General features: G+C 37.5%; 1 protein-coding gene across 6 annotated transcripts; it reads left to right on the top strand.

Moving 5' to 3' along the window:
- Positions 1-27,202, top strand: LOC121321847 (beta-TrCP). Of its 6 annotated transcripts, none has more exons than XM_041261118.1 (14): positions 1-114; positions 1,949-2,056; positions 9,430-9,507; positions 17,281-17,512; positions 18,193-18,379; positions 19,352-19,448; positions 19,700-19,837; positions 20,043-20,161; positions 20,565-20,814; positions 21,254-21,372; positions 21,781-21,891; positions 22,090-22,168; positions 23,336-23,533; positions 24,531-27,202. In XM_041261118.1, the coding sequence occupies exons 1-13, from the start codon at positions 67-69 to the stop codon at positions 23,495-23,497; spliced, it is 1,728 nt and encodes a 575-aa protein (XP_041117052.1). In that variant the 5' UTR covers positions 1-66; the 3' UTR covers positions 23,498-23,533; positions 24,531-27,202. The 6 variants fall into 6 exon arrangements, with proteins under 6 accessions (XP_041117052.1, XP_041117051.1, XP_041117056.1 ...); XM_041261117.1 differs by having other exon boundaries at positions 20,043-20,209; XM_041261122.1 differs by lacking the exon at positions 1,949-2,056.
- The last annotated feature ends 240 nt before the right edge of the window (positions 27,203-27,442 follow it).

Below are 27,442 nucleotides of genomic sequence, written 5' to 3'. Positions count from 1 at the left end.
GTTGCGGCGGTGAAGAGACGCAGATCCCGGGGCTGAGAGTGCAGGCAGTCCCGGATATAAAGACGGATGATGGAAGCAGAGGCGGTGTTGCAAGAGAAGGCTTTTAAATTTATGGTGAGAAGACAACAGAGCTGTTTGTTTCTGATCCTGGAAAAAAAAAAAAAAAAAAAAAAAAAAAAAAATGTTTTAGTTATTTTAGTTTGGGTCTGCTGGTTTTGGTTCATGTTGCAGAGACAGGACCGGTGGATAGAAAAACCCAGTGCTGCCATCTTGGATTGTTCTGCATACAGAAAAAAAAAATCTGCCTTTTACTAACACCAACATATATTTCATTATTACCTTTAGTATGCTCAACGCATATGGAATAGTGTAATATGTTTAGGTGTATAAAGTGACGTATCATGTACGGTTCTCCAATAAATTGACGTCCCTTTCATGTTCAGATCAGAAATATCCCTTGGTCTGTGATGTTTGTCGTTCGTTATGCCTGAATTCTGTTTACAGCAACCAGAACATGTAGGCAACCCGTTGTTGAGATGATTTAAAATATTCTACCCATTCCTTTTACTAGAAACATTGAAATCAGAGATACACATCATCTACGATAGCTTGTTTTATTTATTTATTTAAGCAGTCAATAACATTTTTTACAAAAAAAAATGTAACTTGTGGCTAAATGCGAATAAACCTCGTTTGTGGTTTTTTAAGGGTTTACAGACAGCTGCTGCTGTAGTTGAAAGTATCTGCCCTGCATCTACCGTGTCATCACTTTAAGTAAGGGTCACGGGGTCAGAAGCTTGGGATTGTGATCGACTGTAATTGTATGTTAGTGTTTACAGTTAACAGCCAGATAAACGTGACCTGATGGGACAAAATAAATATTCAAATGACCAGGACAATGATTTAAGTACATCATAAATGAATCTGAAAAGGTCAAGTGTTTATGCCTAAAAGCAAAGTAATATTACTGTGTTGATAACTGTGTACAGATCTCTTTACATGGTGTGTCTTAGGTGATTGGTAATGCAAAATAATCAGCTGAAGATCAGGGTACCAGTGAGTTGTGCATTCTGGTATGTTGATTGAATTACTTCATTCTGTTTCAGAGTACACTTCCAGATCTTTACAGACTAGGTTAAAAAATAGAAAGAAAGAGGGGAAAAAAACACAATGGCTTTGCATTTAATAATGAACTTTAAATATTTAAATCTTAGAGCCTAAAGCATTAATGTAAAAGTCTTTTCAGACTTGGATTCTGTAAAAAGACTCTGCAGAGTACTTTTCCTATAGCACTATATTGGCAGGATCTCATCATATGAATTCAGAGGATTGCAAACGCCGAATCTCACAGATTAGAGTTTTCGAAAGAGACCTATATGGTACTTGATAAACAATCAGTGCTCTTCAATATGCCAAATTGTGGCGCACATATCCCAAAATAAACCTTTGACAAGTCAGCATTCAAAACAAAAGGCTTTAATTTTTTTTTTTTTTTTTTCCGTGACAGTCTGTTGTAAGTTGTACTTTGATATGTTAGTATCACTTAATCCTGGTGCAAGCCTTGTCTGATTAAAATACTTGTTGCTTTTATATATAACTTATGCATAAACTTCTGCAATTCAATTTCCAATACATTTGAATATTTGTATATGTGTGTTTTTTATTTTGTGATAATTTCATCATAGAAATAAATATTCCAGCAGCAATGAGCATGCAGTTGGGAAGCATGCTGCTGTTGTCGTGGTGATATTCTGGTGCAAGCCCAAGGCATGGTGCTATATAAATCAGTACAGTGTATCCATGTACAGTCAAGACAACTGATCTCCCATGTTTGTTGCTGTAGCTTTGTGAAAGTCTAGCTAAGTGAGGCGTGTTGACTGTGGCTGTGCACTTGCCACTCTCTCTTTCTTTCATTCTGTCCCATCTCATGCTTGTCCTCTCTCTGCAGTGCTCTGTGCCCAGGTCTCTGTGGTTGAGTTGCTCTAGCCTGGCGGACAGCATGCCTTCGCTGCGATGCCTGCACACCCCAGGGACCGGCACACTGACCGCTTTCCAGGTACTCTCTCCAGCACCCATTACACTTGCAGTATCGCCCCCAAACACATCAGCTTTATATCCGTCTTTCCTGAGGATAAGTAGAAGTAGTGCAGCAGTCCTCTTGAAAGGTCTGCAGTATGCCTGTCATGACAAGCTCAGGATTCAGCAGTTTCTAAGGAACCCTTATTAGTGATGCATCTGATCTTGGTAACTTTTATTTATTTATTTATTTATTTTAGGAGGCTAGTATTCATTCCAGTTCCCAAGACCCAGCTAGGAACTTATCATTGTGATTCGGTTATCCTCACTAGGGAACATGCAAGCCTAGTTTGAATTCATATGCAGTGTTGTAGTTCACTTATCCACCTTGCCAAATGCACACGTCATCATTCCCTCCCAGCTTTCCTCTCTTTCTTTATGACTGCAACCCTTCCATCTCATCTCTTCTCTTCCCTACCTTGTAGTAGGCTTGGATGCAGGTATGAATAGAGGTTGTGTTTGGTGGAGGTTTGTAAAAAGCTTAATGAATGTATTGATATGTTGATGGACTTATTTCCTAGGTATTTTCAGTGAGCTGTATTTAGTTTTTTTTTTTTTGTTTTGTTTTTTTAAGTCTATATGTACTGTATTGTAAGTTCAGTGTATTATTACACCACATTTAGGTCTACTTCATTTTTTTTATATTTGATTTAGCATAGTTCAGTTAATTTCTGCTTATGCACACTGACGTGCAAACAATTAATTTCTTTGTACTTTATTGCACTTTATTGTATGTACTGTATTTCTCCCTGCGGCCCATTGCCGTAGTGTCACTGTTTGGTATTAATGTTCTGTCTGAGTATTTGTTTTAATAATATCCTCAATGCATGGGTACGTTAGTGTTGACAAACTACAACTATTAGAGCCAGACAGTCTCCTAGGACACTTACCTTAGGCTGGAAAATCTTTCCAATATGTTATTCATGAGTTTTATTTTGTATTCAGATTTATATTTAAATGCTGAAGCAGGAATTAAATACATTTACTTGTATCCAGTGTGGGCAGTATATAAAAAGGAGAGAACATGTTTAGTTCATTATGGCCTTTAGTTTTTGCCCATTAATACAGATTTGCAAACCTGACATGTTTTGAGGAACTTTAGAAACTTGTTGTAGGTATATTTTAGTTTTACATTTAAATAGGTTAGACTGCATTCTTGTCTTTTTATTAGTTAGCATTAATATTTTTGTGACAATGATTGACATCAGAACTCAACATTTAATTCACGTTTTATTCTGTCCCTTTATTAAGATCGTTCTTGCAGATTGAAGAGATTTAGGGTTTTTTTGCCCCAGAATTCTGTCGTCTCTGAATTATATATATTAATTTGATTATCTGTTTGTAGAAAACAGCTACATAAATGACAAAATATGTGACGCACCTATTTTGTTTTCTTTGTTATTTTCAAGAAAAATCTCTGTGAACAGCTGTTAAAGCATCTTTGTGTTCTCCCTCAAGGGTTTTCTCTTTTGTCTCTTCAGTGCTTCTTGACTGTCTTGATTTAAAATTTCTTAGGAGTGAAAAAGAGCTGAGTCACAATTTATTTTCTATTGTCAGAGGGACTGAGTTGAGCGGTCCCATTCATTTCAATCAGCAGCCGATCGCAATCAAACCGATTTCAATTGGTTCCAGCAGAAAGGGGGTTAAAAGTCTCCCGGCCAGAATACATGTGGGATTGTGGCTGGAGCTTAATTTAATTATTGAAATTTAATTAGGCTCCAGCCACATAGTATATAAGGAAGGAGGAATCCTTTGTCTGGGGGTGGGAGTGTAGTGACTGTGCTCACTGTGTTTCGGAACTGTTTAGTAACTTGGTCAATGAAGGCGAATGCCAAGCCGGGCATTATAATTGTTTTGTTTAAACCTTTTTTTTTTGGCTTTAAGGGCATGGTTATTCTGTGAAGTGATAGTTAGTGCTGTATTGGAGGGTAATTAAGCATGTTTCCCCATCTCGGAAGAGGGAAAGGCAAGTCCTGGTTGGTGATTTGGCCATATCTACATCCCCGTTGGCAACTGCATCATACTGTATTGGTACATCTCGTTTGCATTTTAAAACTGCTTCCTTGCAGAGTTGATTTCATCTCTTGCAGTTCCACTCTTGTTTTCTCATATTGAGATGAACATCATGTCTGTGTCGTGTAGCATTGGTGCATTATGTGATTGACATGACAGGCCAGGTTCTGTATTGGGATCGTTCTGTCCAGCATGTTTGCCAGTGAAAATGTCAGGACTCTTGAGTTTAAATGACTGCCCCAGGGCCCGGGAAGCCTTTTGTTTTCCAAGATCGAAACACAAATTGGATATGTGTTTCAGTTGCACAGTCCAGGGCTTTAATTTCATTCCATTGTAGAAACCAACAGAAGAAATGTACCCCATCTAGGATTGCCTGTAAATGATAATACAGGTAGCAGCAAGGTCATGTTGGTTGCGTTTCTCCTGTGTGATTGACCTCTATCACTTTTAACATCTCCCCAGTGCACCGTGTTCCCCTTCGGCATTTTACTAGGGTTGCTAAACAAGGTGTGTGTAGAATGAGAGATACACTGCCAGACTGTGTGCAGTCTCATGGGTGAAAGTGCATATTTAAAGCTATTATCAACAGGATGATCAAAGGGAATTAAAATAGTTTTGTTATGGTACAGTAATAGTGACCAAACGTCCATGTAACCTTTCAGTATAATACATGGTTTTCTCTTGTGCCTTCCCTTCCCACAATAGCAAGTTGTAGTTGGCATTATGTCACTAGCAGTTCATTGTTTGAGTTTTGTTTCATAATCTGAGAAGCCAAAGTTCACTGAATAGTCATACGGTAAAACCTGGCTCCTGTTGATGCTGTGCCAGACTTCCAGTTTGGGTTGAGTCATGAAGCATGAGTTCCACATAATGAAGCTGTTCCAACAGCCTGTCAGCATCAAGGTAAGCCTTTCTGAAAGAGCATGTAATACCTGTGTATCTTCTTTCGCTGTCTCTCAATCTCCTTTCTTTCTTTGTCTGTGGTCTCCTGTCCTTGAGGTCATTGATCTTTGGAATCAGTCAGCATTATGTACTGCAGTGACATCCAAGGGCAGGAGAACAGTGTTTTACTCTGTAGTGTGCTGCTCTCTAGTGGTCTGTGGAACTACTGCACATCTCTTGGGAATATTTGTTTTTAGTGCTGGGGCAAATATCCGAATATTCATACTTTTTTTTTCGGATTTGTTTTTGAGAATTTAGCATATTTCAAATTTGATTATTCATTTAGTGTTTCTATTTAAGTTTGATGGAAATTCCTTTTTTAAATTTGTCACTTTTCCTACTGTATATGTAGTGTTCCGCGTTTTCGGTTTTTATTTTTAAAAAAAAAATTCTGGGAATTTTTCAGAGTTTATTTTACATATATTAAAATAGGGATAAAATCGATAAAAAGTTTTTAATTGAAACATTTGTAAAAATTGTGGTGATAAAGTCTCAGTATACACACTTTAGAGGTGGAATATGATGTTCTGGTTTCTAAGTTTCATGTCCCTGCCATGTATGATAAAGCAGAATCTGTGCAAGTCGAAGCCACATTTTCCCAAGTTAGCTGATACTTTGCGATCGTTTGGACAGTCGCTGCGCTGACGGAAACAGTATCTACAGAAGGTATGAACATGACATCAGCATAAAACAAGCCAGGTTTATTCACTTTGAAATCATAAAAGAAAGTCAAATTGACAGAACTGGTTGGTGCAAGCCACTGGAAGACTCTTCAAAAATCACACTGGACATTTCTGTCAATGCGTTCCATGTAAGTTTACCAACTAAAGCATCATTGTTTTCTGTCATATTTCAGATTAAGATTGTCGGTGTTAGGCAGTGTTTTAGGTCATGGACAGACTGTTTTAGGTCATGGACAGACAAAGTTACCGTAGCTCTGCAATACACAGTGGCTGTCCAGCAAAGCACAGCGCTCTGACAAACTCGTTAACACAGTCATTCTGCACTCTCTTTTTATTAAAGCCTGTATAAAAGCTGCATAAATGGATTGCTTGTCTCTCAGTTCACTTTCTTGTTTAAGTTTACCGTGTCGCTTATTTTATTGTCAGTGCGAACATGTACCTCAATGCAACACTATGTTTTCTCGGCCTCATCTGACCCACTTCTGCTATTTGTTTGTATACTTTGAAACATTCGTTTTCAAGCTAGTAGTTACTACATCCAGCAGTTGCCACAATAATCAGACTTTGATTGGCCATCATAACCAGGTGCTTGTGTGTTTGTGACGTGATGGAGAACCAGAGTTGAATGTTATTTGATCCTCTGACGTCTAAACATCTGCTGTATCCTAGGATACAGTGTAGGGTTTCTTATTACAATGTCGGAGACCGGTGTAATATTGATTGGTTGACAAAAATCAGGTATAAATCAGTAAAAACCGACGTCCAGTTATAAAAAAAAAAAAAAAAATCCTGTAATCTTTTGGTAAAATTCGGAATAAACTGGAAAGGTGGAACACTGTGTTCACAATCAAAGCAATATTTACAGTATAATGTAAGCCATTAAAAACAGTAATGTAACTCATCCTCATTCAAATAAAGCTGTTATTCAGTGTAACAGTCTCTACAAGTTTCATGAATATCAAACTAATTTAAATCAGACATGATAAATCTCTTTAGATAAAATGAGTCTTTGTCAATAGGGTACTTCTGCAGTACGTGATACTTTCATAGCAGAGATAAGACACTTTAGTTAGTTGCTGCCACCCAAGCTCTTCATTTTAATTGCCCTGTAAAGGGTGTAGGTGAAAAAAATGTGTTTGCCTTAAATGTACGTTTGTCAGATACCATTCACATTAGAAAAAGGAACCCCCCCAAAGAGGGCAATATGCTTCCTTTTTATGCAGGGAGATTTACCTTTGTATCCGTTGTGTAATTTCTGGCATACACAGACATGCTTTTTTGCCTTCAAATACATGTTTTTAAAATATAAATAAATAATGAATTCTATTTGTCCCAGCACTGCTGCCTTTATACTAGATGAGGGATTGCTTCATTAACCCCTTTCCTCATCTGGGCAGCTTTTAAACCCACAAGGCTGCTGATCTACAAATCAGCTCGCGCCTACGACTTCGATGAGATCGAGTTACAAAGATTGCGTCATATTAAGTCAATTGATAGCAGCTATTTAATTCTTGAAGGCTTTTTTTTTTTTTTTCTGCCAGTTTAGGTGTGATTGTTCTGTCACTTCTAGTTGTTTGTGAGGGGGATACACTTGAATAATGCTTCATAGTAATCTCCTCATGTAATCACTAGAATAATTGATAAACTAGATAAGATTTAAACAGATTGTAACCCCCAGAGACCCCCTTCATTCAGACATGTGTCTAGTGTATCCCAAGATGAGTGTGGTTTGAATGATCTGTTTTCGTTTGGTTAATGATGGGGAGGGTGTTAAGCTCAAGTGTTTAATTAACCCTACAATGGGCTGCCTGTCACAAATGCCCATTCTCCCTTGATTGAGATCTCTCTCTTTCTTTGAACAGGCAATGGAAAGTGATAATGTGGAGCCACAACCCAAGATTGCTTTTTTTTTTTTTATTCCATTTGATGGGTCACTGCTTTGAATTCATTATTGGGTGGAAATACATTCAGCGTTAAGATGAATGTGTGCCACTCTTGTGGAAGAATCATGTGTGCAGGGTTGATGAAAATGTACACAGAGCTGTCTCTGGATAGGTTAATTTCTGTAATAAAATACATTGCTGTATATGGTAGTCAGATACACGTCATTTTTTCTCATGCAGATTCCACATCCCCTTATTTTATTTTTTAAAACAAAGAATAGTTTTGTAGTATAATGGATATGTGAAAAATGATGTATGATAAACATCACAGTAGCATGCTAGCTTTTTAAAAATAATATAGCATATCCCATGTAAGCTTTTTTCTGAACTCCATTCAACAAAGTAATTATTGTAGGCATATCCTCAATTCTTTGTATGGTTCAGTCATGTTTTATAAGCATCTGTTATAATTAATACTGATTTTCTCTGCTTGTACTGTAAAAAAGTGTAATGTGTGACTGTGAAGCATTAGAGGCTGACATTAATTAAATAATTTAGTTTGGTTAGATTTCTCGTAGATAGCAGGTGCATTGTTTTAAGAACAGGGGTCATTACTCTTATTCTGGGAGGGGGGTGGGGAGCAGTTGCCAGTGAAAGCAAACAGAGGCATAAACCCCAGAAGAAAAACAACTCCAGGTTTTATTCTTCCCCTCTATCTGTCTTGCATATTGATGAAGGCAAATATTCCCCCATAAGGCTACTACATTTCCACTCCTGCCGAGAATTCTATTAGAATCATCTGCTTCATCAGGTTAATCAATAGGTAGCGTATGGCGGTGGGTCAGCAGTCAGTGTCGCCGTGCCTTTAGATGGTGTTAGAAATTTGCTTAAAGCCCACACCAATTAACTTCAGGATGATGAATGTCTGGGTGGACGAGCACAAGCCTGGAGCTCCAAGGGGGGCTTGTGTGTGGGTGAAGCTCAGCTGTTGAGCCGGGGATGCCGGCGAATGAAATTGACTGTCACAAGAGCACTGGACCCGCCCCCTCTTAATGATAATGTCAATCTAGTCAATACACACACATTGGAGCTGTCAGGAGTTAATCAATCAAAAAGGGGTTGGCAAGGCTTTCAGCAAGATCAATGAACCTGGAACAATAACAAGTCAGATTTGCATAGAGAATTGCCCTGATCTTTGGAAACTGATGCTGCTTGTTTTTTGTTTTGGGTTTTTTTTGTAATGGAGGTTTTGTTAGTTATTTTTGTGCATTTTTGTGTTTGCTTGAATGTTTCCTTTTTTCTAAATTGATATTTAGTTTGTTATTTGGTCAGTTTGGATGTGGTGTGTTTTTGTAGCACTGAAAATATTGTGTGAGGTGGTTCTTTTAACATTTTTTTAAAATGTATTTATCATGATTTTTTTTTTTTTTTTTTTTTTGTCAGAGCTTTAACTGCTTTGTCTCTGAGGTTAGGGTACTACAAACCTGTTAGTGGGTCTAGAAGTGAGGTTGTCTCATCAGACAAGTCTGCATTGTAATTTGTACTGAAGTAATTTGAACTTTTTTTTTTTTTGCCTTGTCCCTACTGAGGTCCATTGTATCCTTGGGGGTGAAAAAAACCCACTTCAAAAACTCAGGATTAATGTCTGGATTAGCAAGTTTACTTAATTACGCACATTTCTAATGCTTGTGAAAGTAGCCCTTCCCTACACTGTCCCTTACTGATAAACATTCATCAGCTACAGTGTATTTCTACTCCAACACAGAATATTGGACTTTCAGATGATTTGGTACAAAATTCTTTGTCATTTGTCATTTTCTTCCTTGAAATAGTGTTCTGATGAGAGAGAAGATTGTCATAATGAGGAGCCCCCTAGGAAGATTATCCCAGAGAAGAATGTGTACAGACAGGTATGTTGATACAGCAATGCCCGTTCCTGTTACAAATCATTCTTCCAATTTTGTGCTGCATCGTGCTGGAATTAACCAAATTCTTACTTTTATCTATACACTCGACATGTGTTAGCCCACCCACTTTCATAGGAAAAAATGTAAAGAAATAAATGCAGCATATGTGGCAGCTCCCTTTTTCATTTGGGTTCTGTGCAAGGAGGGTGGGGCCATCTGTTTTTCTTCCTTTTTTGGCAGAAAGTGGATTTCTTGATCTTGCAATAGGCCTATTGTATTGGGACTGCTCCTCGGGAGCGTGCTGCTCTGACACATCACAGAAGATGTTGGAATGATGGGAAGTGATTGAATAGTCCTTGCAAAGGTGAAGGATGGAAGCGGTCAAGATGACCAGGTCACAGGGCAGCTGTTTGGGGCCATCCTGAACTTGATTACTCTGCACGCTTTTAAACGGAGGACAATACCTTCTGTTTACTCAGCTTCTTTTTATCTCTTGAATAGCTGGCAATAGGAAAATGGCTTTTTATTCTTTGAGGCTTTGTGGCTCTGCCAGTCTGAATGCTATAAAGTGAAAGGTCATGTGAAAGGAAAAATGTGTTTTATCCATTCAGGCTGAAAAACCCTTCCAACACTACATGATACTTTTTTCATGAAAGACAATTCTGATGTCAATACTAATTAATGTCAATGTATGAACTCTCTATGTAAATCTGAGAGTTACCATTAGATTTTTGTTCAGTTCGGTCCAATTGCATCAAACAAACTACCACCAAGATAAAAAATAGTTATCCAGCTAAAAGTGGTCATGTTAAGTTATTATTATGAGTACTATTGTATTATGTTCATTTGCCTAGATTATTGCCAAAATATCTTTGTTCAGTTGTTTGTGTTTTATTTTTTTTCTGATTTTAATAATTAAATTAATTGGGTACTCTACCTACAGTATACCTACACAATCACTAAGTGGAGGCAATACAACAAATTCCCTTTAGCTCTTGGGGGTGGACTTTTAGTGCCACTGTACAGCTTTCTGTTAACACATTAAGTGGACTGTGTTTTGCAGAGGGGGTAGTAAAAATGGGGATCAAAGCACTGCAAAGAGGCTGTAACTATTTTGTTAAAAAAAAAAAAAAAGCACGAAACTGAGTATTCCTTGATGTTGAAAGTCTTCAAAGTGTTCATTTTTTTAAAACTATTTCCTGAATGACTTTATTAGAGCTTTTGGGGTGATCTTCCCAAGGGACTGAATAGTTCTTAGAAAGCAGTTAACTTCTTAAGCTAGTAATTGCTGTAGCTTTTGTCCCCTTTCAGTCTTTATGCAGCCTCATCCACTCACCATCCAAACCAAGTGGACAGTGATGGATAAAGTGTCAGGAAGTCTTTCCAAAGCCCTCTTTTTAAGTAAAGTGCTGTCTCTTCTGGATTTATCTTTTCAGCACCCTCCCCCACCATAGCCACTTCTATTCAGTCTCTCAATGTTGCTGGAACCCTGGTGATTTTAAAGGCGTGGGGAGGCCAGTGAATGTGAAAAGCCCAGGACTACGTATTAACACATCCCCCTGTCTGTACCACACAACACGGAAACCATCTGCCTTGGGACATTGCTGTTCTTAAACTCCTCACACCTCTATAGAGAGGTTGTGTAACCTACAGTGAGAAGGTCGGACTTATTAGAACAGCTACCTCCCCAGCAGTTTTAAGGTGCTGACCCACATAGCAGCTTAAAATGTCACAACATGATAAAAAACATCTTCATTGTCGGAGTTAACAGCTGCCAGGTTTTCAGCCGCTTGCTGCCTGGTTTTTAGTTTAAGAAGGGGGTGGGAGTAAGTGATTTTGTTTGAGAAACTGCCAAGGTAAGCTTTTCCTTTTTAAAGTGACAGGCCACTTTGTTCATACAGGATGGCACATGGGATACAGTATGTAGCCTATGTGGTGGTGCTGTTAACAGTGATTATAAAAAATGTATATTTAGGTTTTCATGAAAACCGAGGTATGCTGAGGTATATCTGTTCTAGTGTATTTCCCAGCATACTGTTGAGTTTATTGGGGGGGGGGGGGGGGAGCTAAGTCGTCTTCTAGCTTTGTTGTCATTTTAAATATATACTTTCCAGTAAATGAAGAAAATGCGTGCAATTAATCGCTTTTAGTGTGTTCTATGTTTCACCTGACAACTAAAGTCTCTATTGATTAATCATTACTTTGTTAGATAATCTCTTGTCACCGAGGGATTGTAAAAAATGAAACTGTTTAGAAAGGCTCTTAGCAGTACAATCAATTCAAAAACACTCACTGTGAAAAACAACTCCTTGCATCTTGCAATTATAGTGGCTGAAGTCATGCATCACTGCTTTGGCAGAATTCTGTTGGTTTGAGAAGTTCTCTTTAGATCAAATCATAGGACTAGAAAGTTAAAGGCAGGTGTTGCTTTTGTTTTTCTCTGGCCTTCAATAGCATTTGTAACATTGTAAATAACTAGACAATGTGCAATGCTTTTACATTACATTGTCTATCTAGATTTGACTTGATATACAGTAACACTTTGCAGGGGTCACCCTACCCTTGGTACTGTGGGTCTATACAAATGATAAAAGAGCAGCAGAAATTAAACCTGATGTATTGAAATATTACCAGCAAAACTAATGTTCAATAACAATTGCACAAAGAACCATTTTGGTTGATTAATAAATGTGCCTGTTTCACATCCAGTAGGAGCTACTGTAAGAGACTGGATCTGCGAGCTCTGGTCCCACCAGAAGCAAGAAGGTTTTGACACAAATAGTCAGCTTACCAGGGGACCTGTGGTGAATTGGAACGATGGCAGCACATTGTAATTTAATTCACTGTTTAAACCTGTAGCCATGCAGTATAAAGAAAAGCATGTGCTGCGGCTTTGCCCAGCCATGCATATCGGATAACCTGCTTGGAGAAACCTTAGTGGCTTGGAAGGGCCAGCGATTAATCCGCCTCGTTTTGGCGCGGTACTTAATGCACAGACAGTGCAATCGGCAGGGCTGTAATTGCGTTGTTAGAGGCCAAAAACAAGCCTGCCTCTCCAAAAGACAGCTGGCAAGAAGAGAGAGAGGCATGTTGTTAGGAGAGAGAGCGTGAGGCAAGGCAAATAAAATTACTGCTAGGGTTGTGAGATCGGCGGGAGCCCTGCCTGCCTAATCTCACCGATGGGAGCGAGCGGCTGTTGTAATCCAATTATAGCAGCATAAGCAATTTGTTAGACACTCCACATAATGTAACAATTTCCCAATAAAGCCTGACTTGTAATAACGTTGTTGAGTGCATGCATAAATCTACAGGAATGGAAGTGGGGCTGGAGCTTGCAGCTAGGGGCATGTAATTGGCAGCATCAGCACATTCTGAAGAGTGTGTTTAGTTGGGTCTTTCCAGTGCAGGAATTTTAAGTGGCTCAGTACCTCTTGAAACCAGCACAAAACACCACAACATGATATTTACCAAAGTTATCCTTGCTACACACAGTTTCTCTTGGTTAATACCAGTTTCAGATTGTGTTAGAGTATTTGCAAGGAAAATTATTGTAGTTTAGGGTTTTTTTTTGTTTTGTTTTGTTCCAGCATTCTTACTGTATAACAGCTTGGTTGGTTTCTTTTTATACATGATCGATGGAATCTGTGCCTCCCAGGTGCTGTAGTGTTTTAAGGTGATACGTTGATGTGCTGATCTGAGATCAATGTCCAGCAAAGCCTAAACATAATAGTCATTGTGATCCAGCAGCTGTGCTGGTGCCACATGAAACGGACACATGTGACTGTCCAGTGTGCTAAAGAAAAAAGGTACCCTTATTTTCTTGGGACAAATAAACAGACAGCATGAGAGGTCACTAGGCCAAGGATGGGGTTAATGGAATGGCACTAGCAGGGAGGCTGTTGGGGGCTGAGTTTATAGGACACTTTCCTGCAGGCCAGTAGGTCACAGGTTCGTATCCTGCCAGGAAGTAACCAGGGGTAACAATTTTTGTAGAATCTACCTAAACCCCAAACAGATTGCAGAAGTGGCGAGTGGTGTGCTGTTAATGAGATGTAAAATGGTGTTGCATAAATTCCTTTTGTACAGTAGTAGTAAAGAAACAGATCACTTTAGATATTCCAGTATGCCTCAGAAGACACTAAATAGCTGCACCACAAAAACAATGCAATCTGTTATAAGTGACGTAATGCTATCACTTGAAGTCTTGCTAGGGTCGCGTCCAGGTTTAATGTCATGCATGTCAATTTAAATTGTCCCTGCATTCATATCATTATTTCACCCCGATGGTACCTTAGGGATTGTAGTAAATTTAAGATCCCGAATTTAGATTGATTAAGCCTTTCGTCTCATGTCTACCACTCCATGCTCTTGTTAATGAAAATAACACCACTGGTCATAATGGACATTATTGTAGTAATGGGATTCCATCATTATATCCTCAGTCTGGTCATTTTCACATGTTTTGCAATCTAGCTAATCACTGAGTTCTGAATTGTGCACGATAAGCAAAACTCCTTACTACTTTCAGTGGGGTTACATTGTTTATCTCTCACTTGAGGGCAGGCTTTTATAATGTTCTTTTTTTTTTTTTTTTTGCAACTCAAGTATGTATTGACTTCATTTTAAGGGAGAGAGTGCTATGTCCGTAGGCAAACATTAAACATAAGCATCTTGTTTCCATAAAGACTGTATTTATTAAGTCGGGTTGTCTTATTTTTGAGTAGAGCTTTGCAGCACTGAGAAAGTGGAGGGATTAATGAGAAGAAACTACACCTTAAGGTGTACATCTTTTTAAAATGAATTTTATCTGAACACTTAACATGCTTATTGATATAAGAATAAATAAAACATCTTCCAAATCATCAGCATTGACGGTTTCTTAACGGACTGGTCAGAAAAGGTTGGGCTTGTACTGTAAGCAACATATAAATTGATAGGTGGCATTTTAAATTCCTGTTCCTTTTAAAGTGAAAATAATGACATGCTATATCACTACAGTGAAGAAGACAGCAAACCAGATTACGACGTGTTTGCATCTAATATATCAACACACTGTGATGCTCTTCATGAAAAGCAGGCTGTGTCTGTTTATAACTAATGACTGATTTGCATTGCCTTGACAGTGAGCTGTGTGTGTTATTTTGTCCTGATATTGTAATAATAATGAGAGCAAATTAGAACAATCAATTTACACGGATAGTTCTTGATTGGAGAAGATGGGCAATATGGCTGTGGGTAATCCATCTTCAGCCTCCTGTCACATTACTGTACGTGCTTCAGACAGCGTGGGCTGGACGAGTGCAGCAGCTTCCAATCAGAACACAGCAGAATAAAACACATGGGGTATCATTCTGTGATCAACCGTTTAATTAGCACGAACAGAGACAGATAGGATGATGTATGCAGGTTCACAGCTGCTGCCTGTTTTAACTGTCGGGGATTAAGGACTGCGTTCGTGATTAAAATGAGTTTGTTTGGTGGTTTATAAGCAGCATGCTTTTGATATTTAAAGCACAGTTCTAATATTTTTGCTTTTGGATTTTAGGCCACTTATTTCTTTGCTTCTTGACTCATTCGAAGATACAAGATCATAATATTCTTTAAAAAATACAGATATGTTCGTATGTTGCCAATAGGAACAACATTTAACAAGCAAGTACATTACATTTTATAAACCAACACATTTCAGTTAGTTACCAGCTTTTAAATAACCTAAACAGCCCCTGCTCTGGTGGCTGCTGTTGCTGTTGTTTTGGTCATTGAATTAGCTACACAAAAAAACATTTTCACCATCGATTTATATTGTTTTCCAAAAAAGCTGATGCATCGATTCAACGACGTTATGAAAGGGTAAAAAAACAATGCATGTGGAGATGTGGAACGTTGCAAATAAAGGTTTAAAAACTGTAATACTGATTCAATATATATATATATATATATATATATATATATATATATATATATATATATATAATATATATATATATATATATATAAATATATGTATACATATATATCAAAAAAATAATGTAATTATTATTACCTTTATAAATGTGTTAATTTGTGCAAGTTAAACACGTCAAAGCCCAGTTTCGTTTTGATTAACTAACTATTTATTTATTTTTTTAAATCTAGTCGGTTTAACAACCAGTCCAGAGAACAAGGTAACTAATTTACAAAAAGTTTAACACTGTCAATTTAATAACAGTACTGTCCATGGCTTATGTTTTACTTGGAGACCTTCTTTCGGCGAGGCTGAGTTTTTGAAACGCAGCTCCCTCAACAGTGTTCACAGGCCTTTCAATACATCTTGCGTCGCTGCACGCACAGTCATACTTCTAATCTGCTTTGCTGTTTCTCTATTCAGATCTTTTTTTTATTTTAAAAAAGGAAGCAACTGACAGTACATGTTTATAGTTATTCAGGGGAGGCATGGTGGACGGACACCCCTCTGCTTTACCTGTTAATCTTTCAGAGTATGTTTTAATGAGTTTAAAAAGTAAACTGTTTACACATAGTACATTAAACTGACAATTATCCAATTAGAAGCTGTTTTGATTTTTTTTTCTTTCTTTTCCAAGAAAGAAGGCAAAATTTTTGTTCTGGCAGGTTTTTACTGTCAGAAGCTCTCATTATATTTATCTTGCGGTTTGCCTTGGGGTGAAGTTATTAAGTTTTAACAGTAGCCATCGATCAAATTCACACTTAACAGGGTAAAGTCTCTCTGATCGCAGGGAGACAATGATTTCTCTCAGTAATTAACTAAATGAGGAAGTTGAATCTTGCTCTGGAGGATTGAGAGATGAGCAGGGAGAAGAGATTGTCAACTTCTCTGTGGAAATTAGAAGCTGTTCTCCACGCTCCCAAAGCTTCTGCTCTGTCATATTTTACACCAGCACTGAAAAAAGTATTGTAATTAGTGCTGTCATTGAGCTTTTTTTTTCCTCCATGCACCAAATTGAAATAATTGATCACATTAGACAGAAATGATTTGTTTCTAAAATAAGTACAATTATAACTGTGAATTAAAGCATTGCTAGTTAAATGCGTGGATGCTGTTCATTCTAGCAAAGTCCTGAAATGCTTCAGCTATTCATTTTGCATTTAGATGACTCAATAGAGGTACTTGGTAGAGGTACTTACTTTTATTTTCTGCTGGTGGCAAATCACTTGTCCTCCTTCTGTTGCCCCATTTACTACTAACTTACACCAAAACTATATAGGAAATTATATAGGTAAATTAAGCATAAGTAATGTTATATCTCTTGCAAACTGTTTTATGAGCCTCTGAACTCGGTGTTTTAGATTTGATAGATAAATAGATTGCCCTGGGGTATTAGGAGCCCTTGTAGAATTATGAGTCCACTGTCTTCAGTTTCACTGTGGGGAAAATTAGAATATGACCTTTACACATTTTAATTGGCCACTGTGAACCCCAAGCTGGTTTGGTTTATATTTTACTCTTTGTTTGGAACCTAACATACACAGTGGCAACTTCGGAATGTATCATAAAAGGAAATCTTCATGCTATATTTCTTATGCAAATCATCAGTTTTGTCAATAATTGATTACACACAACTCATTTTTTTTTTTTTTGTATATATCCTGCTGCATACACAATTAGTTAGGCAAGAATATTTTTTTCTTCAAATATATTTATGATACTGTACCCCCCTCCCCCCCCCCCCATAATGCATTTAATTTTAGTATTTTCAGTCTCTGATTTTACAGATATTTATTTATTTATTTATTTATTTATTTTTTATTTTAACCCAGACTAAACTTGCCAATGGAACATCCAGCATGATCGTCCCCAAGCAGAGGAAGCTGTCTGCCAACTATGAGAAGGAGAAGGAGCTCTGTGTGAAGTATTTTGACCAGTGGTCAGAGAGTGACCAGGTGGAGTTTGTCGAGCAGCTTATTTCCCGGATGTGTCACTACCAGCACGGACACATCAACTCTTACTTGAAGCCCATGTTACAGAGGGATTTCATCACTGCACTACCAGGTACAGAGAGACCTATGTATTAGTAGGTTTCTTTGTTCATACACCAGTATGCCCCAGTAGTGTAGAGAATGTTTAGGATGGGGTGGGGGTGGAAGGATACATGCTGTATTACATGGTGTCACAGTTTCCATTGATGAAGGCCAGATGATGGTTCATATTGACCTGCATCCACGTGATTGAGAGCAGCCAAACCTAATTTCATTCATCCTCACTTAATGCTCTGTAGTAGAACTTCTACTGAGTCTGATTTCATTCTTGATTCATTTGTTCAACATGATTGCTGAATAAAATGTAGTAAAGCAATGTATTAAATTTTTACAACCTAATTTGACATTTGATTAGCAGACAAACTCCACCCTTTCCGAGAGTAGTTCAGTGAAACAAGCATGTGTTGCATGTATATACATTTAAGTGAGGGCCATAGATGCATACCCTCCATTTACAAAAATAGTGCTGTAGCAGGTATCCCTGTAGAAATAAAACATTTTAGAAAAGTACTTAGACCTTTTGCTTTAAGCAGCCTGAATTGGAAAAGGCATCTCCTTGTACTGCTCCATTTTAAACAACTAGGGGGAGCAGCAGACTTTTTGTAAACATTTTTTTCCAGTACAAGAGCCAGTAAATATTTATTTCCCACAAAGTTACTTCATAGTGAAAACATAAGTTTGTTTTTTCTTCAGCTCGGGGTCTGGATCACATTGCAGAGAATATCTTGTCCTACCTGGATGCCCAATCTCTCTGTGCTGCCGAGTTGGTTTGTAAAGAGTGGTACAGAGTGACGTCAGATGGCATGCTGTGGAAGAAACTAATCGAGAGGATGGTCAGGACAGACTGTCTGTGGAGGGGGTTGGCAGAGAGAAGAGGATGGTAAGTGCAATGTGAACGTTCAAAATTTGATGTCACATTCCAGTCTTTTCTGGGTTTCAGGTGGTTTTTCCATGCTAGTGATGAGCGATTTAATCTAAATATGCTTAATTTCTGATTTATTAAATTAAATACAGAAACCGACTTAGAACGATTTAATAAACTGCAAAATTTCGATCGATTTATTGTACTATAAAACCTCACATCGTCTTTATGGTCATTCATCATAAAAGTTACTTCCGCATTCCAGCCACTTTCGATTACAGTGGTTCGCGTCAGGCATCCACTGAAGCTGCTCTCTGGGATTTGTAGTCCAAGGGAGTCTTGAGACCTATCCTCCTGTTAAATCTTCCATAATGTATACAAAACGGTGTCGCAGACAACATACAGGGAGCATAGTATCAGAACTCTTCATTATAAATACTTCAGAGAAAGAAGATAAACAAGGGTTTAAATTTATCATAAATCATAAATACAAACTTGTTTTATTTAAACATTTATGAATAACCTTATTAATGGTTTGTTTCACAAGAGAAATGCAGAGGATATTAAATATATATAAATTTAGGGTCAGTGCATGTCTGATCAATCACCATCATCATGGATTTTGATATAAACATGTATTTTAAGTGAGATAACCAAAGTTATTGTATTGTTTTAGTGGGACTTTCAGTTGTATGTATCTGTGTTGTTGGCTTGGTTTCTCATTTTAGTTTGGTCAGTGAGGCAGGTTAAGAAATTACATGGTTTTTTTTTTGTTTGTTTCTTTTAATAATAAACAAATGTTAAAATAAAATAAATTGTACAGTAATGAGTCTGATAAACCGCAGCAATGGTTTTCTTCCTGTTTTAAATTTCTCATAGTTTCCAAAGATTTAATTTTACCAAATGTGCAATATGTGAACATCATTTTTAGTGCAATGTATGGTGTGGAGCACTGGCCGCAAAATTTAATGTTTTATTTTGATGTTTTAGGGGCCAGTATCTGTTTAAAAAGAAGCCCCCAGATGAGAAGACCCCACCCAACTCATTCTACAGAGCACTTTATCCCAAAATTATACAGGACATAGAGGTAAGATGAGTAAGGGTTAGTTTATAAACTTTGTTATTATGGCTACCACGTTTTTTGTTTTTTTATAAACCACCTTTTGAAAACTAACATGAGACATACAAGACTGATGCCCACTCTGTGTAGTAAAAAGCTATTTATAATTAAATTTGCTAGCAGGCTTGTTTGCATTCTATTAAAAAATGATTACACACATGCTTATCATCCCAAGACCCTCGGTAAAGGAACAAATGGTGTCTGCTTGTGGTTTGCAGACAATAGAGTCAAACTGGCGTTGTGGAAAGCACAGCTTACAACGAATCGACTGCAGAAGTGAAACCAGCAAAGGGGTATACTGCCTGCAGTATGACGATCAGAAGATTGTGAGTGGTCTTCGAGACAACACTATAAAGGTATGTTGCAGTGCATGCATGTTTTGCATGTGGCTAATATAATTTGATGTATTACTATAACTCAATCTCCACTTCAAATAGAGGGGCTGTAAAAGTTAGGTGACAAAACTGTTTCTGTTGGTGTGTGCGTGCCCTATTGCAAGCACTTCATGATAACTAAGCGATGTAGCTCAGGTTACTCACATGTTTAATTTTCCTATTCTAGATTTGGGATAAGAACACGTTGGAATGTAAACGAGTTCTTACAGGACACACGGGTTCAGTGTTGTGTCTGCAGTACGATGAGAGAGTCATTGTCACTGGATCTTCAGACTCCACTGTCAGGTACTGGGTATATGTCATTGTCACTGGATCTTCAGACTCCACTGTCAGGTACTGGGTATATGTCATTGTCACTGGATCTTCAGACTCCACTTGCTCAGTGGGATTAACCTGCAGTAGAAGGAGAACAAGGGGTGCAATGTCACATGTATGTGATTTAATTGCTGGAGGCTTTGCTCTGTGGCATGCTATTGAGTAACAGTATAAAATCAGTTAAAATCAGATGGTTATTTCCAAAAGCAGCTGGTTTCATGTAAAACATTAAAATTCTGCTTTAATTTCATTTTTTATGTTTGATTTAAAGTGGGATGTACCATGCTGCGTACAGTACTAGTAGTGCAAAATAAGGATGTAGTTAAAATAGCGGCATCCTTTATTTTTCTAAATGTGTTTTTCTTTGTTTCAGAGTGTGGGATGTGAGCACAGGCGAGATGTTAAATACATTAATTCATCACTGTGAGGCGGTGTTGCATCTGCGCTTCAGCAATGGCATGATGGTGACCTGTTCAAAAGACCGCTCAATTGCAGTGTGGGACATGGCTTCCCCCACAGACATTACTCTCAGGAGGGTGCTGGTGGGGCATCGGGCAGCAGTCAATGTTGTTGATTTTGATGATAAATATATAGTGTCTGCCTCGGGAGACAGAACTATCAAGGTAACGGCACTTCCGGTTGCTATACAGATTTGTTTGGTAGAAATTTGAAGGATAAACTCAACTGATGAATGTTAGTGCTGCATTGTGAGATTCTATAACCTGTAATTTTATATAATTCTATAATTTTATAAATGTAAAAACTTTTGAGCTGCAGACAACTTTGCAGGGGGAGTTCAAAAACTGTTTGCAAAAAGGAGCAATAAACGCAAACCTTGTACTGCTACGATAATGTAATCTGTAACGTTTTAGGTCATGGAAAGACGTTCTTTATACATGCTGTGAAAGGGGAATTCTTGGTAATCACTGATCTGATGATAAAATATTTTATCATGTGGTATAACATAGCTTTGTAAATCAGCAAAAGTAATTGTTAAATATTACGGTTATGCACAAACCAGTATCTTAACTGTCTGATTTTACACCCTGTTGTTTAATGCAGGTGTGGAACAGCGGTACATGTGAGTTTGTTCGGACTCTAAACGGACATAAACGTGGTATCGCCTGTTTACAGTACAGAGACAGACTTGTAGTGAGTGGATCCTCTGATAACACGATCAGGTAAGAAGTGTTGTTTTTGTATAGAAGTTTTCTACTTTAAGAGTGGTGTCACGTAGGTGCTAAAGTCACTATGCATTCTGTCTAAAACATTATCGCCTGTCCACGAGTATATAGTGGTGTATATAATGTACATATCACACTTTTGTGTTATTGAGAACTTCTTGGCGAATGGTACTTCAACTTGGTAAATACATTCTAAAGCACAGTGTGTATGTATGCATGTCACACTCACATTTTCACATGTAGTGTGTAAACAGTGGATGCAGGTCATGTTGATACTTCCATGGTCCTGAGGGATCTAATTTTGTATTTGCAGCTGTGGCTGGTTGTATTCTACTGCTGTTATGACCTTCTACCTAAAAGAACATAAATAAGTTGCGCTCCTTGTAATTGTCTTTCTGCCCCCAGATTGTGGGACATTGAGTGTGGAGCTTGCTTACGAGTACTCGAGGGACATGAAGAGCTGGTACGATGTATTCGCTTTGATAACAAGAGGATAGTCAGTGGGGCTTACGATGGGTGAGCGTCAACATTTTTATTTACATACATGCTTAACAATTCCAGTCTTTTTTTTTTAAAGCCAGTTACCAGAAATTGTATTCATATACTGAATGGAGCATTTACAGGCATGTGCAAGTTGGTGGTTCATTGATTTGTTCTCTTTAAAATGTTTTGATTCAACTCAAAACCAAATCCTGTGTCTTTTTTTTATAACAGAAAAATCAAAGTTTGGGATCTGGTTGCTGCCTTGGACCCCCGAGCGCCTGCAGGAACACTGTGTCTGCGGACTCTTGTGGTGAGTGACTGCTCTTTCCAGGCTACACCAAAGACTAGTGTTCAGTGGTTTGAATGCATTTGCCATGTTTCAAACTTAGAGTAACAATCAAGAGATTTAGCCTGTGCTGTGTGTGCGCCAGTAGCCTTTTTACCTGCTTTTGTGTTGCCATAAGCAAGAAACAATTACATAATGTCAAGTTATACAATATGCACACTAAAAAAAACTGCCATAAATGAGTGTTTTATGGCCAATGCAAATTAATTGAATGTCTTTATAATCTCTTGGCATATACTCAGAAACCATATAAACTTTTAGCTTTTTTTCTCTCAACACAATGGTTTTTTTTGTTTGCTTTGTTTGTTTGTTTGTTTGTTTGTTTGTTTTACTTTTGTTTATGTAGTATTTTATTATGTATCTTAGAGATATGACCTGAGGGACCTTACAATACTTCTGAAAGTTTTGTTGAAAAATGTTGATGTTTTGACAGACAATACACTGTTTCCCCTGAGTGATTGCAAAGACATAATACTTGTTTATTCTCAGGGTCTTTATAAGCAATAATGGACATTACTCTCTCTCTCTCTCGATATATACAATTTTTTTTTTTTTCTCAAAATAAATGTTTATAAATAAAAATAAGTTACTCGTTTCATTATTATCAATAATGGGGGGGACACATACCTGATACATTTAGTTCATGAAATAGTATATGCTTATATCCAGTTGTTTTCTTGATATTTATAAATGTTGTAAAAACGTATGTATTAAAACATGAGACAGAATACATTTTCTAATATAAGTATGTCAAATACATCAGATTTAGTGTTTCCCCTTTTTTTATTAGCTCTAAACAAGTTTCTGTGATTTTGTTTATGCTTTTCTCTTCCTGGCTGCTGTAAAGGGTCTCCGCCCTTTAGACACTAAATGCCCCTCTGTTTTCCCTCCCCTATCCAATGATATGTGTTTCAAGCCTGTACTGCAAAGTACGGTGGCCCTGTAAGTCATCAAAACAAAGTGCTTTTTCTGTTGTGTTTACACGATCATGGTCCTAGAAGTCCACTTCAGTATGATCGTGTTAACATGATCCCAGTCCTTAAAGGGTTAAGGGAGAATGGTGAGATTCATCTGACTCAGAAAAAGGATTCGGGAGAATTGAGAAAGCTTTCCTCTTTGCTTTCATGGCAGGAGCATTCTGGAAGGGTGTTCAGACTGCAGTTTGACGAGTTCCAGATAGTCAGCAGCTCTCATGATGACACAATCCTAATGTGGGATTTCTTGAATGACCCAGACACACAGGCAGAGTCCTCGCGCTCCCCCTCCCGGACATACACCTACATCTCAAGATGAATGATCAACATTACTCCATACCTCCTGCTTGCACAGGTAAGAGCAGCAAGACTTCCACAATCTGTGCAAACCAGGGTTGATTATGCATTATTTTTGGAGTACCCTAGTTGTAGCTCTACAGTAACAACAGACTTTAAGGATGTTGGAAATGGTGGTTTGTGTATAGTTACATACCAAACTATATTACTCAATCTTAAATGAATACATAAATAAAGCAAATTTTATTTATCATTGTGGCATCCTCTAAATGTGAACTGCAATATGTGAACTACAAGAATTTAGCGGTGGAGTACGCCAGAGAAAAATCCCCCTCTCATCCCAGTCGTTCTTTTCCTTTACTTTTCTTTCTTTGATTTCCTCTACTTTGCTTTTTATAGTGTCTTAGTGGGTCTTAACACAGTCCCCAAATCGTCTATTTGGGACCCCATTGCATCACTTCAGTGAAAATGTTAACAATATAGCAGGGCAAGACATGTCTTCAGAATACAATATAGTATTTTCTTTTTTTTTTTACGTCTTCGCTCCATTTATGCGCCACAGAATCGGGCAAGCTCCATTCGCGCTTGCACTCGCATTTGCACTGTGATCAGAATACAGCCCTGAGAGTTTTAGTTTATAGACAGTAAGTATAAAATCTTTTTAACTCATACTTTCCATGTCTTCTCCTTGAGAAACTATATAAAATAGGTAGTAAATGATTTAAGTCAATATTTTTTATTTTTTTTAATCGACTTGATTTGAATCAGCCTACCCTTGTGCAAACAAATATAATGCTAGGAAGACGCAGATCTAAGAAATTAGAGAATTGCCTATGGCCTTTGTATATTGGGGGAGGGGGGAGGAGGGGGTGGCCCAGTGTAACATTTTTTATTAAAAATTCCTTCATCTAGCTCTTTTCTGTGCTGCCAGCTCATGGGATAAGTACACTGGTGTGTCGTGTCCTGCCTACCAGCACTGAATTCATCAGAAATATCTGGGGAGGGGGGGATAATGTTATGGGTAATAATGTACTGTTTTTGTATTGTTTTTTCAGGACTTCTTGCGCCGTGGTATTTATAGGTAGTATTGAAATGCCAGATACTGTTAACTCAACCTGGTCTAACCTGAGGAAAAGGTTTTCAGCCCAGCAGGCAAATCAGCTTGGGACTATGGGGAGTGAAGGACTTCTGAAAGTGCTGCTAATGAGAAATATCTGTATCACAGAACACGAGAAGAGCTTTTGAAAGTGTCAGCCCCCCCACCTCCCATAATGTCATGTATGAATAATAATTATTGTGTAAACCGAAAATCTGCTGCTTTTCCATAACTGACTAGCATGGGCATCTTCATGTTTTAAAGGGTGAGGTTACAAAAATAGTATAGTCCCATCTTTTTGTTCAAGTGATGCACATTAAGCATGTTGTGTGCGTGCGTGTATGTTGCACACATTTTACCAACCACCCATGCACCAGCGATAATGTATGGTAAATCATTTTTGCTTGTGTAAGACACTACTAAAGCCCACTGTTTTTGTAACGCATTAAAAGCTGTAATTGGGAACAGAATGCCCAAATGCCACTGAATAACTAAGGTACCTTAAAGGTATAGTAAGCTAGCTTTATATGAAAATTTGGTCGTCTTTTCTCTTTTGAGTCAAAGTCAGTGTAAATCTTGGAAAACTAATTTCAACAACAAACCAATAAGGGGGTTTCTAATTATTTGCCAATGTGATGTATGAATATATTATTGAATATGCAGTGTGTACATTTGTTTTGTGCTTAGTCATGGTTTAGTGATGGCTTATGAAACTTATGATTCCCCAATTTGAAACACACAACGCATACACTCAGTGCCATGATTTACATCCTGTACTACCTTATCCCCCTCCTTCACCCTGTGTCTAATACACAATATATATATTCAGATATAAATAAATATACATAATTGTTTGCACACCAGAATTAACTGGGAATAAACCAGCTTGTATAGAGTAACATGGGAGCATACCTAATTTCACACAGGAGTTCTGCTGGTTTGGACTGCAGTGTGAGTAATGAAAGTAAACTAAACAGTGCAACGGATCATCTCCAATTTCTGTGTCAGAGAGGCATCTTCCTTTTGAGTTGTATTGCCCCTTTCTTTTACATTAATCCTCACACTGACCAGTTCAGGTAAATGGCTTTTACAGTTGATCCCCTTTGCTGCAGAGATTTTTCGTTTTGATTACTCTATATTTGTATGGGTCATTTTCCTAGAAATGTAAAATGTGTTTTGTGCTTGTTCTCTGGTCAGTTGCCAAAATGAACAATTGTGAAGGTGGATCACTGACATGCTTATCTGTAAAAGTGGACATGGTATTTAAATATGGAAAGAGACCTAAATATATTATTAGTATATTTTTTAAAGGTGCATGGAAATGTCAATAATTAGTACACTGGGTTTTAGAACTGAACTTTATTTATTAACTTTTGTAAATATAATGTAAAATAAAATACATATGTATAATAATATTTGCGATAGTTAAAGCAATTGTAATTTGTTTTCTGTAGAGGCCAACATTTCTATAATAAAAGAAAGTGAATTACTTCAGTTTAAATGTTGTCTTAAAATACACCACTTTGTAAATGACATAATTTCAAATTGAAAGCTTTTTAATGCTTGATCTTTCCAAACTGTGAAAAAAAAGAATTGGTGGTTGAGAGAACTAAGAAAATCTTTGGTACATCATAGTACTGTATAGAAAAATGTCCATTTATTTTTAACCATGAATTTAATTTTTGGTAGCTGAGGAAGTTGAACATGAATCATAAAACAAAATATGACAAAACATCCGTTTACCAAGTTGAACCCATTTTTGTATAGTAATCTAAAAATGTAGATTGTGACCTGGGTACATGGTAAATTTGAAAATGAGAATTATTTGTACATTTTTAAAAGTTACATATTATATAGCAAGAATGTAATTGCATATTTTAATAATGATGTGTTATAAGCATCTGGATTTAAAGTAATGTGACTAATAACAATAGTACAAACAATGAGAGCTGTAGTATACAATAGAGTGATACACATTAATAGTGGGTGAGAAACTTTGGATTAATTTTAATTTAATTTCAATTACTTTGTGCTTGAACAACTCATTTAAAATGTACATAGTTTTGTTTAGGGGGGGGGATCCACGGAAAGGGGATTTTGGCTCTACTTTAAAATGTTTGAGTTGGTCTAAAGCAGGGGTCTCCAGCCCTGGTCCTGAAGAGTTACTGTGGATGCTGGTTTTCGTTTCAACCAATCTCTCGATTACTTGAACCAATTGACTTAATTAGTCAAGATTAACAGCTGTTTCAGATTTTTAGCCACTGGTGAAGTAAAAGCGTCTGTAAAAGCTGCTGAGTAGGGGCTTTGCAGGACCACGGTTGGAGACCCCTGCTGTAAAGACTGCAGTGTATCCCTGTTTTAGCCAATGCAAAGGCTTGTAGAAGGGTCACTCTGTAAGTTTACAATGTTTGTTCTATAGGTCCTCTGGTAAATAAGTGCTGTCAGTGGTGTGATTTTGTTTAAGGTAAAATGATGTGTAGTTAATGTACTAATGTGTTCATAAAATGTTTGGTTTTTTAACTGTCGGTAAAAAGTAACAAAATATAAAATGAAACTTGTCTCATGGTTGCAAGGTGTTAAGTTTGCATAAAAGACAATGTTGTTCATTATTAAAATGTTTTATACTGTGTAGCACATTTGAGAATTTGTTGTGTTCATTCATGATTCTTGCCAGTGACAGTCTGAGAACAGTATGACCTTTAGGAGGTATAGGTCAGGTGTTTAATACCCCTTGTCTACCCCATGTCTCTCCTGGGATACAGCTGGTTTTCACACACCCTGATTAGCACGAATTGTGGACCTTAAAGTAACATTAGGTAGTCCAATATGGGTGCATACCGGGGTCTATGAAAACAAGTGTGCCGAGTCCTT

Source organism: Polyodon spathula, chromosome 10 (genome assembly GCF_017654505.1).
Source record: "Polyodon spathula isolate WHYD16114869_AA chromosome 10, ASM1765450v1, whole genome shotgun sequence".
Taxonomy (NCBI): domain Eukaryota; kingdom Metazoa; phylum Chordata; class Actinopteri; order Acipenseriformes; family Polyodontidae; genus Polyodon; species Polyodon spathula.
The sequence above is the reverse complement of the archived record's forward strand: the minus strand, read 5'-3'. Positions and strand labels throughout refer to the sequence as shown.

What these genes read in the sequence shown, in the direction of transcription:
- LOC121321847 (XM_041261117.1), top strand. Translation starts at nt 67, where the DNA reads ATGATGGAAGCAGAGGCGGTGTTGCAAGAGAAGGCTTTTAAATTTATG. An exon ending in CGGGAGACAGAACTATCAAG is followed by an intron (nt 20,815 to 21,253) that starts GTAACGGCACTT and finishes TGTTTAATGCAG; the next exon opens with GTGTGGAACAGCGGTACATG. An exon ending in TGTGTCTGCGGACTCTTGTG is followed by an intron (nt 22,169 to 23,335) that starts GTGAGTGACTGC and finishes CTTTCATGGCAG; the next exon opens with GAGCATTCTGGAAGGGTGTT.